The 17,243-nt window shown below is 39.1% G+C and overlaps 1 protein-coding gene across 10 annotated transcripts in view; it reads left to right on the top strand.

Moving 5' to 3' along the window:
• Window positions 1–17,243, top strand: part of CHRFAM7A (CHRNA7 (exons 5-10) and FAM7A (exons A-E) fusion) — a 49,287-nt gene that overhangs the window by 21,560 nt on the left and 10,484 nt on the right. For 8 of the 10 annotated variants that reach the window (XR_011143791.1, XM_068958855.1, XM_068958857.1 and 5 more), the window contains 3 exons: window positions 2,365–2,409; window positions 7,288–7,397; window positions 16,657–16,736. Coding sequence is in view for 9 of the 10 variants with exons in the window: in XM_068958855.1 (XP_068814956.1) it covers window positions 2,365–2,409; window positions 7,288–7,397; window positions 16,657–16,736 (235 nt within the window). In the remaining variant the exon portion in view is untranslated. Of the gene's footprint in view, window positions 1–1,271; window positions 2,248–2,364; window positions 2,410–7,287; window positions 7,398–16,656; window positions 16,737–17,243 lie in introns of those variants that run through there. The other 2 variants (XM_068958860.1, XM_068958856.1) reach the window with 2 other exon arrangements.

Genomic DNA, 17,243 nt, shown 5'->3' on the forward strand with positions numbered 1-17,243 from the left:
GCGGCGGAGTTGTCCTGCCAGCGGCACACTGGATTCAATGCTCCTCTGCTGCTACTCAAAAGGGAACTTTTACAACATCACTGACCTAGGGCTGGAGCCATTTCTGGGCAGAGAGAGAACAGTCCAGGAGCAAATGTCAGTCTAACTCAGAGTTTAGCAGTGCAGGAGTATAAGCCACTCAGCTAACAGTTCGGAAACAAGTTTTCCACAGCGTAATGGATTCTGAATGGCTCTGCGCCTTTGTGTAGTGGCTTACACCTGTGCAAAGTCACACACCTATCCCCTGCCCTGCAGAGAGTCACACAGCAGTCGCACTCTCGCCTTCCTCCAGGTGTACTAGGCAAGACGTTGTGTCACGGGAACTTGGCACATTCAGCTGGGACAGCACTCAGGCCCTCGGGAGAACGCCACGGAGCTTTTAATGATAAGTTATCATTGGTGGGATTTGCATCTGACTCAAAAATGGCTACAATGAACAAAAGCACATACACGTTTTACATATCCTTAATTTGCAACACTTGTTCACTTCATGGTGGTGTCCATGATCTCTTACACGTTGCTTCTTCATTCATTTATGAAATAAAGATCCTGTGCAAATTAGTTTTGTTGTGCTCTAACAACATATGCAGGGTGCTGAGAGCGGCATCAAATGTGGCATGGCTGCAACATTCATGTTTGCGTGGCTGGAGAATGACAGCTGCTACTGCAGATCAATTACTCCTTGCACTGGCTGACATGTTCAGCAGTGCCATCAGCACTTTGATGCAGCAAAATAAGGTAATCTTAGTACTAAAGGGTTAATGAGACCTGTTTCTCCAGGAAGCCATTTAAACGAGTTGCTCACTTAGGTAGATCTGGTGAAAAAGTAACATTCAAGGAGGTGATTAGGCAGAAAATAAAGAGAAGTGCTGAATCACTGGCTCTCATCTATGCTTCCCTATATATTTTATTTTATTTTATTTTATTTTAAAGGATGGTAGGAACATGCAATTGAGGGTAGACTTTCTTCATGCACTGTACCAATCTTTGCCTACGTACCTTTTTTTATTTGTCTCATGTTGTAGATTTAGTTGTGATCACACACAGTCTAGTAACACTAGCGTACCTTTTACTAATGCTGTTCTTCAAAAGGCTCCAGTTGCTTCTAAAATACCGTTGTCTCTGGCAGCTGTATTTGGTTTTACATGCTAGGTAACTTTTGACTATTGTGCTGCCCTGATATGGGTTCAATTAAAGGTCTCTCAGTACTTCTGTTCACTTAGAAGTGCACCAAACAGCAGCAAAAAAAGAATATTTGTCTTTTAAAGAAAGCTTTTTGTATAAAATGTGATTAAACCTTTTCTGGACATTTTGGGAGGGAGGTAGGAACAAAATTTTAAATTCCAGGGTGACAGATTTAAGTTTAAGGGTGTCAACACATGAGCTACTCTGGCAGTCCATGCTATACAGGTGACTGAAACTTGCTATGACACTTCTTTAGACTGCAAGTGAAGCTCTGGCTGGCGGACTTTGGCAGTGGAGAGCTGTGTGCTGGGGCAGGTATTTTGCATTCAGCTCAGAAAGCGCACAATAATGACAGTATAGAGCGTATTCCTTTAGCTTCACACAACCTGAGTGGATATTGATATGGTTTGAGGGATGAGTAATTGCTGGTACCTCCAGAGAAATGAGGTCGCCAACATTTTCCTGTGTCTGAGAAGTGAAGAATTAATCTTCCTAATTAACTGCAGCATTAAAATGCCAATTCTGTCACCTCAGCTTACATCAAGTAGTCACAGGAGGCAAGGGGGAAGGCCTTCAAATTGTGAGTTTCCCAGGCAGAATAATAATGTTTTGCCCTGACAACAGGTTTCCGGTGAAGCTGTGATACCACACTTTGACGCGGAGTTCCACTGAGAGCAGCGGTGCCGCCTGCCTGATAGAAGCTGCTCAGTATGGCCTCAACACGTCATCTGTGCTTAGTCACACTTCCCTTGTTCATACTGTTTCTATTATCTGCATCTGTCTAGCATGTAAGGTTTAGTGAGAGGGCTGCTCCTAAATGAAGGTGAAACAGGCAAACTGTAGTATAATCTGTTTTGCCTTTGAGATGCCTTATTAAAGAAGGATCCCCAGGGAAGAGCCTGGCAGAGGGATACCCTCAGGAGATGATTTGACTGATTGTGGCAATATGAAATACACTAAAAAGTACCTGTGCAAACTTCTGTCGCAGTGAGGGAGAAGCAATGGTTCTCTTTGTTTTAAAAGGTACACTAGCAAAACTATTTCATAACAGTCAAATATATTGACTGGTGCCATCTTTAGCGTACGATACTGAACTGTGGTTTGTTTTTGTCTTCCTCCTATCCTTCTCCTTCCTCCTAGGATGAAAAGAATCAAGTATTAACAACAAACATCTGGCTACAAATGGTGAGTTTTGAAAAAATATATATAAACCCTTTTCCCCTCTTGGTCTTTGAGTTTAATCTCATGAGGGTTTGAATTTTATGATGCTTTCAAGCTTTTGTTCTCCATCTTGCTACATAAGGGACAACTTTGAGGTGAATGGAGAACTGTAAGATTGAAGTTTAGAACTTGATGTTGTTTCAGGTATTTCTGAAACTTTAAGAGTCTGAGTCACCACATCTGAATGATCTATAAACTCATTGTAGTTGATTTAGTCACTCTAAAGTCTAGATCATCAAAAGATATGAGTGTCCTAAGAGTCCCAGGCAGAAAAGCTACAGCTGCAAGTTCCTCATCACCCATTTCAACAAATCCATTACGTTTTGGTAAATCATTTGGTTGTGTAAGAGAACATATACATGTATGAAATGCATTTCATGCATAGTAACTGTTGTGATCAGCATGCTGGAAATCTCCAGATAGTTGTTCTGATGCAGGGGAAAATTTATTCTAAAGAAGTTCATTCGCTCCTGCGATCCGCTGCCATTTTCCTGCCTGAAGGTCTCTGTTTTTCTGTTTGCTTTGCTGTCAGTCTGCCTCTTTAAGAGCATTTTAATTAAGATGGTCATGCTGTTCTCATATTGTTCAAAATGCTGTTGTTTAAACATAAATCATCATCAGAAGTTAAGTGTTAAGATGAAAGCTTTCTATGTTCCTTTTTCATATTCTGTATCTCTGTTACTGAGCTACAATGGGTACTGGAACACAGGTTCAGTTTCCTGATGTTCAGCTGTGAACATTATACATTTTCCTAGTTTCCCAGTCTCTTTTGCATATGCATTGTGTTTGTTTTTCTAACAGTAGCTTTATTTTGCCTTTTACTGCAACATAAAAAAGCCCCCCCCGCCCCCCCAGTAATTGTCACAGAATTTCTGGTTCTCTTATCATGTAACACAACTCTATTGCTGCTGCAAGATACCGTAGCAGAGAGCTTTGCCTGTTGTCGTGGCTGACTTTATTGGGCAGGAATAAGTTTCACTCACTTTTTAATAAATGGAACAGATAACACAATATTCAAGAACTTGGCAAGGGTATTTTGAATTTCTTTTCTCTGTCAGTTTAACTAGCAAGAGAGCTGCTCCTAAGCAAAGGAGCCTACATGGCTTTATTCTGCTTGACTGGTTATTTTTTTGCATTAGTTTGGTACTAAGGCTTAGAAAGAACCAGGTGCTTCTAACCATCTTGACTGCTGCGGGATCCTAATGCTTCCACGCAAACCATCTACTGTAAATCAGTGTTTCACAAAGAAAAGAGTAATATGAGGAGTTTTTGCCATACTATAGCAGCTAGGATGAGAACTTGCTGTTACTTTAATTTCCATCTATATTACAGACACTGAACTGATTGGGTTAAGTAAAGATTTAGAGGAGAGTTTTATTACTCAAGACACTTGCTGCTTCACTGGAAACTTTACACCTCTCAGCTTCTTTAATTGGCTCATTCAATTTAGATTAACTCTTTTTCCTTTTATTATATAATTTTAATAGAATGCCTCTCTTGCACTGCTAAGCCTTAGGAAACAAATGAAAGATTATTTGGATGACCTGCAAAGGCTACTCCATTTATTCACAAAGAGAAGTTGCCATGGAAGAAGCATTCAGCTCATGCTATTTACAGACCTGTTTTACAGTAAGATTCAAACTGTCAAATATAATATTTTGGGCTTTGAGCTACAATGACAACAGTTGCTACGATTTTTTACCAGGATAACAGACAGCAGTTCATACTCAAGAAGCTATTATTTCTTTCTCTCTCTCTCTCTCTCTCTTTTATCCTGCAATGTCCTTATCATTTCTGAGATTTTTTTCCCCAAGGAAATTCTTGATTCTTTTAAATATTCACTGTATTTTTTTTTTATTTATTCACCTTAGTACATGCTCTATGTGGAACATGTTGAGTTAGCAATGGGCAGATCAGCTGATTAGTACAAAAGATTTAGCCACTGCCCCTGGCCTCTGGAAAAAAATAAGAGATGTGTCTGTGCATTAGCTATCTATTAATGGCATGCTAGATCCATTCAAAGCATGCTTAAGGCAAACAGATGTCATTTTATTATGCTAAATAGTCTGAAATAAGAAGTCTTTCCCTGAATGTCACTCTTCACTACCTTCCCTGATGTAAGCGTGTATAATCAGAGATGTATCTTAAATCTATTTCATCTAATCACCACTGAAATACTAAAACACAAAAGTAACCTGAGAGGGAGGGGAATATAAACCTAGTATTTATACATTTAGACTTTTTGATCCTGAACACTATCTCCATGGTGATACTGTTCAGATTCAAAATCTTAAGCTTGAGCTAAGTTACAGCAGGAGCCTTGCCTCGTCACACAGATTAATATTAACCTCAGTACCCCTAGCTGTTTTCTATCTTAATCTGCATCAACCATACCTTAGACACAGTGGAAACTATAGCTCCAAAGTTAAAAAAAAAAATGAAACAACTTGTGCCCAGCTTGACAGGTATAAAAGTACTTCTATACATGGCTAAGCTGAGCAAGCCCAATCTGAAACACCCAGCATTATTTCTAGTACAGACTTCAGCGTTAAGCTTTCTATCACCCTTGGACAGTCTTTACACCATTCAGTGTTGCACTATGATATATTGTACTGGGCTAAGATAATTGTTAAAAGAAGTTATAATAGCAAGTATTGGATGTATCACTCTTACTTTAATGCAGTTTACAGAGATAGCAAGAGGATGCTACAACCCGCCACACAGCCTGCCAGGTGGGCATCAGCTGCCCCACAGACCATCAGCCCCCAGGCTGGGAACCATGAAGCAGAGAGGGGCTTGTTTTGCCAGCTCAGGGAAAGGCAGCACCCAAAGAGAGCCCCCGGGTTTAAACCCAGTGCCTCCAAACGGCACAGTGCCTTGGTTTACATTGCTGGACTTGCTAAAAAATGCCGGGACCTTAAGAATGTCACTACTTCTAAATCCTGTGAAAAGATGAAGTGGTTAAAAAAAAAAAAAAAAAAAAAGATAACAACTTCTTGTAGGGATCAGCAAGTTAAAGTAAAACAAAGAATTTAATCAGTGATGCATTTACTGTAAAAACGGATGTAAGATTCCCAGAAAAAAAAAAACATACAGGAGATGTGAAATAGTTCATCATCTTTCAGAAGCTGCCTGCAGATAAGCGTGAACAATACGCACAGGTAAATTACAGAACTGCGAATGGAATAGACAGTGAGAAGGAAAAACTAACAGAGCTGGTGAGATAGTCTGATTTAAGATTTCTGGAAAAAAAAAGGTATCTATTGAGTAAAAAGAAACAAGAAATGTACAGCTCAGATAATCTGCCCAGCTGACAAGGCACTGCAAATTCATTGTAAAAAATGAATGAGATAAATCAGGGGAGCACATGCACTGTACAGCAAAAGCTTTACAAAAGGTGAGCGTGTGATAACTACTGCTACACGTGTTACATGCAGCAAAACCAGTCATTTACATGCAGCAAAACCAGTCATGTACAATTACTGTTCTAGAGACACAAAAAAGGACTTGAATCCATGCAGTATGGGGCTAGCAGGGGACTTGTTTGGTGAATGAAAATGAGGCAAGGAATTGCCCAGACCAATTTGATGTGAATGCCCCATAAAAATAATCAGTAATATTATTTCTATAATGCCGAAGGTAAAATTTCTCTGCTGTTAATGTCTGTCAAAGACTTTGGCAAGGGCCACTAGACTGCTGAAGTGCTAAATGGTGCATACAACCTATTTGGAAGGTTTACATTAAAAAGACTAATGTTTGGCACTGCAACAGCACTACAGATCACTGTAACTTATGTGATACCTACAGTTATTTGAAGTTAAGGTCAATAACATAATATGGGGAAACAGACAGGCACAATGTAATGAAGCACAAAAATTAAAAGAAAAAAATAAATTGTATGGAACAAAGTGAACTGTATTTCTTCCTTATCCCTTTTGGGCACACAGTAGCTACCCTTACATTGTGACAAATCAGTTGCTTAGTATGGGGTGAACTGCGACATCAGGTTCAGAGAAATACAGGAGGTCATGCAAGTGATTCGCAGGAGACCGTGTGGGAAACGGCTTGCTAGGGCATCCAGGATACTCCATGTCATGCAGTTTGGGGAAGTGCTTTGGTTTATCAAAGGCAGCACCTGGGACTAAGGAACGCTAACGCAGACAAAAGCCCCATGGGTTTGACGGCGATAAATCGGGGCCTACACCGGCAGGCAAGGACAGGCTGGCCTGAGCGCTGGCGCTCCTCAGGGCTGACCCCGCTGGAGCAGCCCATGCCAGCCTGGCCAGCTGGCTCCAGGACGCGGGCTCCGCAGGCTGGCTGACTTGAGGCCATAGGAGGTGCTAAGACCTTCTGTGCTTGGCCATGTTAACTACCCTGCCATTTCAGTTGCTGTTCCTCTCAGCAGAGACTGTTGGCAGCTCTGCCACATGTCTCTACTCAGTTTCTGTAACCTAAGGATTTCCACCAGCAAGAAGCAGTGTTACCTCTAAAGAAAAACACAACTGAAGTTAACCTATGAACAACAATAATAAAAAGCTGTTCCTTCCCAAATTGGTGTCTGAGACAGCAAGAACAATAAAATATAAGCATCTCTAATCTTAATTTATAGGCTGTTTTATGCATTGCACTGTAAACTGAAAAATGAGATTTTTATGCTTTTCAGTCAGCTGTAGCTGGCCTATTTCACCTTTTCTAAACATTTCACTCACTGAACCTAAATAAGTATTTCTTTAACAAAAACACATTTTTTGATTCAGGATGTACAATCTCCTAGAGAACTACTGTAAACCAGTCGATGGGAAAAGTGACGTAACTTTCTTTTTTTGTGTGTGTATGTCTTAGTACTGGACAGATTATTATTTACAGTGGAATGTGTCTGAATACCCTGGAGTGAAGAACGTCCGTTTTCCTGATGGCCTGATTTGGAAGCCAGATATTCTTCTCTATAACAGGTAGGCACACTTTTTGGGGGTGGGGGAAGAGAAAAGATAAGGTGAATGACAGTTGTCCTGTCAAAATGCCTAAGGTTTGCAAACCTGGAATACTGGAAGATAACCAGTCTCCTGTTTACACAATAGAAGATCAAATTTGCAAAGGCTTAATGAACAACAACATCCTCACTGCCAGCAATGCTAGTTGAAGTTTGTTTGATGACTAGAAAACTCAACTTTTCTGGCAGTGTTTAATGGCACAGGTGGTCATAATTTTCTCTTAGATTATTTGCTTGGTCTAAATAGTTGCTGTGAATTCAGGTCTGCAAACTTTTGACTCCTTGTCTAGTTTTAGTTTGGGTTTCACTAGAGGCCAAATAGGTAAATGCCATAGGTATGTCTGCATTTTCTCACGTCCGCTTTTGGTGTCACTGTCCTTCCCCCTACAAAATTAGCTCAAATATTTGCTGCTCTTCTCTTCAAACTGTCTGCTCATAGGTGGGCTTATTTTGGGGGCAGAGAGATTGCTATCAATTCACTGCAGAAGCTCTGGCTGACACGGATCGATTCTTCTGTTGCACCACCCTGTGTGACAGTTCCCACTGTGGAATTCATTTAATTTAAAAAGATTGCACATTACTATTTCTTAAAAAGAACATAAAATCGAATATGAGATTCTTCAGTACTGTGCTTTTTGAGTACAGTATGCAAAAGGAACTGAATATATGACAATTTTTTGCATTAAATTACAGAGAAATTGGGGCGTTAAAAAAAAAAAAAAACAGAACAACTGTTAATTGCTTACTGCCCAGCACATGAAAGCTATGTATATTGGAGTTCTGAAACCTTCCGGAAGATTAGATATAATAAATTAATGACTAAATAAATTCATTTTTTTGGAGTATTTTCAGTAAGCTTTAATTGCGGAATCATACTGCCTTAACAAATTAAGGTGGTAAGTGTTAGGTGAAATTGTATGCCAGTCCATTTAAGACAGAGTTCCAAGAGTAAATTTACAAACCCACAATCTATCTAAAATAACACGTTGAAAAATAAAAATAACTTGTTAAGTAGAAAAGTTACTAGCTTTAATGGGAGTCTTGGGCAAAACCTAGGCATAGGTTAAGGCTTTCAATCTAAAGTGCTTTCTTCACGTTTGTTTGGCGGAACACAGCAAAACTAGTCCAAGTTGGACTTGTGTTATTTTAGTCCAAAGTATTCTTGCATTCGATCTGCCAGGTAAGTGTCTCTGAAAAGGCAACGCATGCTCATATATGTTCAATTCCTTTGTTTGTTTGTTTGTTTGTTTGTGGGTGTACAAATTAGGACAAATGTCCTGGTCAAGCTATTCGTTTGTCTCAAAAATGAGACTTTCTTCCACCCTAAGAGACCAGCAGTTTGGGACACTATAGCGCGTTTCCTAATTAAGCACTAATATAATGTATTGGGGGGGGGGGGGGGGGGATAACACAAGTGAAACTGTTTGGTATCACAAGGGTACCGTAAGTAACATGCAAGGCTGTTCTACAGGACTGATGAGCTCCACAGAACCGAAGAGGCAGGTTTCAGAAGAGCAGTATCTAATACTATTGAAAAAAAAGAGTCCATTTTGTTGTGAATTAGCTCATTAATAGAAATGTCTTTTGAAAAAGAGTTCTATTGTGATCTCCCATTCACAGCCCAATATACTGGAGAACCCAGTGACGTACAGTGACAATGAAAGACATAATTCGTCTGTCATCTTTTTGCCTGTTGCTCACTAGTGGATTGTTTACCTCTAGACGGTCTAGGCACAGTCTTGTTAAAGGGCAAAATTATTAGTAAATCTGACAGTGTGACAGGCCTCAAACATTAAGTACTGGGCTACGGTTTCTGTTTGCACAGAAGTGATCTGGTGACACAGAAGAAACTGAATAGTAGAAATAAGAGTATTACCTACACCAGAAGAGTTAGGAAAGTACCTAAGCTTAGTCCTCAGAGCTTTATTATTAGCTCAATCAAGGGACTTTTATAGCCCTGTTGGCTGAGTTTTAAACAGATTTTTGGAAGCTTGAACTTCAAAGACATGAAAATGGAAAAGGCAGCATTCAGTTAGCAAAATCTGTAGTATATGTGTATTGTTAAAGAGCCTGATAGCACTTAAATTTAGCAGACCATGTTAGTTAAGCAGTATTCATAATATTTTCCCATATATCACACATTATTTTGACATATTTACATTGAAATCCCCTGCACTGTAGGTTTCTGTTATGCAGCAAAAAGGGCTGCTGGATTTTCTGTCTGAAAAATAAGGGTTTCTTCTGTCTTTCTGCTGAATCCAGTGAACTAAATTCTTCCCTTAGTTACACGCATGCAATATCTGTGCAGCTGTGGTTGGGGAATTAAAAAAGCAGCTCTATCACAGCAGTCTTGCCGGAGGGAAGGGAAAGGAAGTATACGAACAACTCAGGATTAGTAGATGCATACACCTTTACATAGGCTGTATTATGTTTTCAACTAGGTCTTTTGTACAATGGCATTGTGCAGAATCACACTATCCACCACTGAACGACTTTATTAGCCACAGGACCATATGCAAGTATGAAGGACAAAATATCCAGATCGATAAGCTGCCATCTGTCCTGTATCTTGCACTAATTACTACTTTGCTCACCTCGCTGTTGAATAATAACTAGACCATAAAGTTCTCACCAGAGTGCTGGACCTGTATTTGCCAAAAAGAACAAGTCAAAGTCTAAGAATAACAGTTTCAATTACTCAAAAACCTACATCTCTAGCCATTCAATATCTTTCATTACCTTCAATCAAAATTTGCTCTTAGACCTAAAATCTACTGAGTACAAAGAAAAAAAAAACGGCAAATGCTTTGTCTGCAGGGGATCCTATAAGGTGAATCAGTAAAGAGTCTGTAAACAAAAATCTCCCTTTCCTTTAAATCTTTTATTCATTAGGCAGTGAATCAATTTTTTTTGCAGTGTAAGTATTTGTGCTGCTAATGAACAACATATGTCTGTACGCTTATACCTTGCAAAACAGTTTGTATTTTAAAGATCGAATGGTCTTCCATTTGAGTAGGAGGCACATCCACAACCCATTTCAGTTTTGGAAAAAATGAGCGTGAGACAATATTTACCACTCTTTGCCCCCCTTTCCAATAATATATAAGTTTTTCACTTGCTCCATGTTAGTAGTTAAGAGAGGAAACCCTGAGGAAAAGTAGTTAGATTCTTTATCTCTGACAGTCCCAGGTTAAACAGAAGGCCTGGCATGTCCTTATGACATTACATCTCTACATTACATCTACCAATTTCCATCTGCCTGTTGCGCACAATTAAGACTATTTCTGCTCTCTCAAGAGGCTGTACTCCTGGTCAAGGACAGTCAGCACCCTTAACAGTGGGATTCCCCTGTCTCATTGCTCAAGCTACCCTTTATAAAGATTATTTCTTTGTGGCTGAGGGTCTACTGCTGTCTCCAGCATGGATGTTAACCACATGCATCAAAGGCAGTTCCACATAAAATAAGCCAGGGACTGTGTGCCAGCCGCCTTAATGATCTCAAACTGCCACTGGTGTAAGCTAAAGCATAGTCAAAGCTTGGCTGACGGTGAGCAGGAGTCCCTCTTGAATGCTGGGGCAGCAGCTATCCGCCAGGAGACTGCGCGCTCTTCCTCCAGTGCCCTGACTACGGCGAGGGTCTGGCCAACGCAGAGTACGGCAACGCTGTGCCACAGCTCTTACTTCAGCCAGTTCTCTTCAGAATGAGAGCCTCCCTTCTCATCTGAACGGCCACGTTACAGCACTGGAAGGTGGCTCTCCTGAACAACTTGCCTTTCTCTGCTGTTACTGTGGGCCCAACTGCGCAGTGCCCCAGGCGCTGGAAAGATCGTACATCTGCTTTGCACATGTTTCACTGCTTCTTCTGTGGTACATAGGATACTTTTTTTTTTTTTTGCCCATGGAAACGACATGAACCTTTTGTCTTCCTGATGGCTTTTTTCCCAATGTTTTTCTACCATATGTCGCTAAGAAGACAACCCTGCTCTGCACATCAGCTTGATTCCCCCTCTCCTTTTCAGGAGCTGCCTTTTGTTTCAGCAAGACCTATGCAATAGCTGTATGCAATATGTCAGCCGCAGTTATGCTGCCCTTTTTCCATTTGATGATCACCTTGATGATTAATGTCCCTGTCACAGGTGGTGTTGAATTATAATATTGTTCTAACAGCACACAGTGACAGCATTTGTCAGCCACTTGAGTGTTTCTCTCTAGGGCCTACATTACTGCTTTGCTTACAGCGTGCTTCAAGTGTCTCTCTCAATGGGACATTTAATACTAAATGATTTGGGGTGAACTCTACCAGGGGGTGCCATATCTGCTGTAACTGCCTGTCAAGATTACTTCTTGTTTCTGGTTTAAGCACTGTAATTAGTGCTTCAGTTGTCCATACACCAGCCTAAAAAAACTTTCCAATGTTCTGTACACAAAGTAGAGCAGCAGGCAACCTGAACAGGGGTTCCTGCAACATTAATTTTGCTTAACATATTTTTCACTGCAAATTTGTTTTCTCTTGAGCATCTTTTCCTAGCTACGTTGATTTCATAAACGACAACATTCTCGGGAAAATCAGACAAATCATTAATTCATTTCCATACTCCTGCTGAATAACACAGTGTGTATGCCAGAAAATGGGTACTCTACGCAGGCAATTTAAAGATTTACGAAATAATGAGTTATGACACATAAATCTCTCCCTCACATATATCACATGCATGAGACAGAATTTCTAATGGAATTTATGTGTCTGAGGATTTATTCCTCAATATGTCTATGTGTATCCAAAATGAAAGGGCCATTTTAGAAATTTTCTACTAAACTTCCTAATACTACTATATATATGTGTATATATGTATATATATATGTACACACACACACACACTAACTCTAACTCATTCACAGTGTAGAAGTGGAAGGGTAACTTAATAACTGAATAACTGAAAATATTAGTTTTAAGTTAATAGAAGTTTCATAATCATAGTATTTTAACTATGACACAGTTATACAGTAATTATTCTACAGTGTTACTTTCTGGAACATATATTTATTCCAAAATCTTATTCAGAGTTAACCAGAGGACAAAGCTGACTCTTTAAAACGAGTTCTTTCTCCTGTGTGAAATTGCGTTGGGAATGTGAATATGTTCTCTTATAGAGACATGGCATTTTGAGATAGATGCTTTCAATTTCTATACACTTCACTAGGGACATGCATCTGCAATTACAAACTGAAAGAAATTAATGAGCAATAAATTCATTTTTCATTTGAATTAATGCCTGTTTCAATAAGTCTTGAATCCTTACATATCTTGCTCCAGCCTAGCAGAGAGAAACTTGCAGGACCTATCCTAAATTTTACTACCAGTCTATTGTGCTACTGCATAATCTCTGCCATTTATTTTTAAATAGTTGAAGAAATTCACTGTTTGTGTTTGAATTGCCAGTATATTGTGTTTATATTGCCAGTGTATATATATAAAAATATATTAATCTATTCCCATGTATCAGCTTAAGTTTTGTAAGTTCTCTACACAGTCCTGTTTAGCTGTATTCTTTAGATTATAAACAGGGGAAGAGAACAGGGCCAGTTCATCTACAGTTCTTTTCAGGGAACCTCCATCTTGACCTATGTATGAATTTCAGGACTGACTGTGCCATGTAAGGCCCTCTTCCACCTTGTTAATTTTACTAGCTTCATTAAAAGTGCTTATTTCTGGTGGTATTATTTTTCAAATAGCCACATAGTGTTCACTGCTTCATGGAATAATAAAATTTCTGCTAGTTATACCTTATTTCAACAGTTTCATTTTTCCAGTTTTTATAAACCTGAGATAATTCCACATATATCTCAGTAGGATTTTATCTGATACGTCCAGCTTTGTCATCTTAACATACTGCAGTAAATATCTGCTCTTAAGTAGCTATACCCCAAAGAAGAAACGTGGCAGAAATAATTTTCTATGGTAGCATGTGAGCATGAAGTGTCACCAAGCAAAGACTACTAATTTAGTGTATTCTCAGTTGAAGCACTGCGTTTCAAAAAACAATTGGAAGCAGTGCAGAAAAACATGTATGCTCTTTTTCCAGAAAAAATATTTTCGTATTCGAGTCTGAGAATCTCTTAGTATTCCCATAAGAATATGGCTCGTAAAATCAAAGTCACATGACGATGAAGCCTAGGTTTCTTGGTCACTTGTGTCTTTTTGAACATTTTTCTTGTGCCAATTACCAGAAACAACAGCAAAGTCCTTAGGAGAAACTTTTTGCTGCTTAACTGACCTTCAGGGGAAGAGAGCAGAATCTAGCCTAGCAAGCTAAGAATTTTATTTCTACTCATTAATTTCTACTTTACAAGTAATTTACATGGCATGGATATTTTCATGTCCTAAATCTGACTACTTGGTTTGAGTTTCCCCATACAGCCCTTTTTAATGTTGAAGTCAATGCAATTACTTATCTATGTCTCATACAGAAAACTGTTGCAGGACTTTAAGCTTGGTTTTCTAAGGAAACGAGGCTTATGTGACTGGAGTGTGTGTGTGTGAACGCTTGTGTGAATGTATGTGCTTGCGTACAGGCTTTCTTGCTGCCAATTCCCCCAACACCTTTTGAATCCGTTGGCCAATTTCTGCCTTCTTTGGCAGTGCAATCAGGGGAAATCTCAGCAGTACCAATTTCTTATAAATTTCATGAAAGCAGGTAGCCAAGAAGAGGAGGGAGAACAAGTATTCCTCCAATTGGAAGAGAAGCTGCAACACGAGCTCAGTCTTTAGTAAACACTAGAGCATCCTACCATGAGCTGCACGCAGAGCTGGAAGAAGAGTGGCCTATACTAGTTCCACTGCCTTTAGAATTGCTTTTTTCCCTTAAGTGCAAGAATGCATTCCCACTACATATGCAATAATTAGACCCTTGGGCTTGTCTTTGGAGTTCAAACTAAATGGTTGCAGATACTGACAAACAGATTACTTTCAACATGGTGAGCCTTTGTCTAACCACTATGAAAAGTGCAACTTTAGATGGGCAAAAAATTATTGGGAATTATTTTTTCCTGTCTGCATATTTCACAGGTTAGTCCAAATTTTTTTAGTGCAATTTCTCTGAAACGTATAGGGGAAAATAAAATGCAGAGTAACCGTGTCTAAAATTATCATTTATTAAGCTTTATTTTAGCTTCTCAGACACCCAATTTTGTACCAGAGTAGCTCAAGTACTAAGGGTTCCCTTTTCTTAGAATATTTCAATAGGGGTTATGCTGCTGGAAGAATATACCCTTTATTACACTTTGTTTTCTGCTAAAACTATGGATATTGCACTCTCTCTCAATCTCAGATTCTAAGCTGATTTTTCTAATGATGTTTTAGCGTTTGATTAGAAAATGGTAAGATACTAAACTTCTAATAGGCTGAGCTAGATCAAAGGCTTGCTATTTTCAATTCATCCTAAAGCCAACACGGGTTTTTTGATCCACTAAAGCGCAGTCTGCAGACAGGTGCCAGACGGCGAGGCTTGCATGACCTTCTGCTTACTGCCTCCAGCGCTGCTGCCACACTATTCTCCTTGCGTCCCAGACCAGTCTTACTTGTTTCTGCTGTAATACCCATGATTTCAGTTTGTAGAGATCAATGTCAGAGAGGGATTCTGAACTTAAAGGTATCCGTGAGTTTTTAATTTTTTGTAAGAACTGAGTTGTTTGGAAAAATGAGTTGCGAATGTGCCCAATAAAGCACAATGGTATTATGTTGTACATACAGATCAAAAAAATTTCTTATGGGAGAAATGCAGAAGCCAAACTTTTCCAAAGTCCTCCTAGGTATTCTATATAAAGTGTATATTTAAAGACTTTTCTGCCAACATCTAGAATACTCACATGGTTTAAAACAGCCTCTGAATTTGTTTCACATGTAATAATTTCTCACGTGAGTTTATTTTTCTGAAACCTCTCTCCAAAAGGCATCTATTTGGAAACTACAAGCAATACAACCGAGCATAATAGTGTACATCTGATTTGGCTTATCCCCTGCACAAATGAAAGCCTAAGAAAAGAGACTGGGCCTATAATCACTGCCTATAACCATCACACCTGAACTGGACAAAGAGCATTTGCTGAAACAGTTTCCAGATGCAAGGAGCCTCCGCTGCCAGTACCTTCCCATTGCATTCCAGGCAATTTAATCTAGCAACTGGTTTCAGCAACTGTGACGGTGAATTGGAAAAGAAACAATTTCTTTAATACGTAGGTCCCGAACCTTTACGGATGTTTTTAGTCGGAGTCCACAATAGCTTACAACAAGAACCTACAGAAGTAAATATTAATTGTGAAATTGGGCATAATACCACACAAGCATATATATATTGCAATACTAAGTAATTAAGCATCTTTCATATAGTGATTTAAGTAAGCAAATTTACTAATGCTTTCATAGGAAAGTCTATTTGGCCATTTAAATATTTGAAAATATTTTGTATCCCATCTAGAAGTTTCTAAACTTTTATTGCCTAATGAATGCCGGGTCGTGGTATGCATGGAGATAGCATTTGGTGGTTGCTGCCAATTCATAAGTTGAAGCACCTCACAAAGTAACATTATGATTCTTTCTAGTGAAGTAAGAACGGCACACCAGTAGTGCTAACAGAAACACGCCTGTACGGCACCATTAGACTAAAATGTAGGTCTAAGAGGTTGCGGGGTTTTTTGTTTTTTTTTTTTTTACTGAACCTTGCTTGTGGATTCTGAAGTAGATAGTGAAGGCTGGAGCTGCATTAAACAGTCTTCCATATGACATGTAATAATAATGCTGACCTGTGCAAAGGGCAGGGTGAGATAAGAAGCTGGAGCGTGGGTCTTCTCCATGCTCACTGGCTGCTGTTAATGTAGACAACAAGAGGAGAACAGATTTCCTTGTACAGTTGCTTGAGCAGTTTTTGAAAAGTGCTTACTTTCGAAATGGAAATCAATAGAGCCAAGGCAGTGTAATGAATCTGGCCAGCCAGGAGAGCAGGGACAGGATGAGGTGGGTCACCTTCACTTGCAGTTGTTAATCAAGAACAAATCCGATACTATCAGGCCAGTTACCCCGAGGCCACAGAAAACTGGTGCCATGAGACAAGCTGACAAGTTTTATTTCGAGGAGAGAGAATCCTTTTAAAAAGAAAAGATTCTTCTCAGGTATTATTGAGCCAATCACAGAGTATATAACTCATTTTGTGTCTTCCCTATTCTAGTGCTGATGAAAGATTTGATGCTACGTTTCACACTAATGTTTTAGTCAATTCTTCAGGACATTGTCAATATCTGCCACCAGGTAAGAAGTCATCTGTTTTCAGGCGATAAATTTTGATAACTCAGACTACTCATGTATGATGCAGTTTTAAATTTTACATCAATCTTCGATATTTCATTTATCTAGCTGACCATCATTTGATAGATTTAAGCCTAGATGCATCGTGAATTACATGGAAAATACTTCTGTATGAAAGCCACCATGCAAGATACCTTATTAATAGTAATTATGTAAATTCTTCTGTCATAATATACTGATTTCGGAAGTGTGGAAGTATGAAAGAAGATAAAAAACAAAAGTCCTTTACATAAAGAGATATTGTTTACCAAAGTAAATGTAATACCTCTTAATACAAATGTATACATTAATTTAGCTGTTTCTTCTGTTAATAAGTTTGCATTACAAAAAGATGCTCAGTCACATCTAGGATGTATCTACTACTGGAAAATGATTTACTTTATCAAAACAATTCTTAGTCTGAAAGTAGGCTGTGCTTGATATTTATTTGGTATCAGAAATACATCATTG

The sequence above is a fragment of the Struthio camelus genome, chromosome 12 (assembly GCF_040807025.1).
Source record: "Struthio camelus isolate bStrCam1 chromosome 12, bStrCam1.hap1, whole genome shotgun sequence".
NCBI classification, from domain to species: Eukaryota; Metazoa; Chordata; class Aves; order Struthioniformes; family Struthionidae; genus Struthio; species Struthio camelus.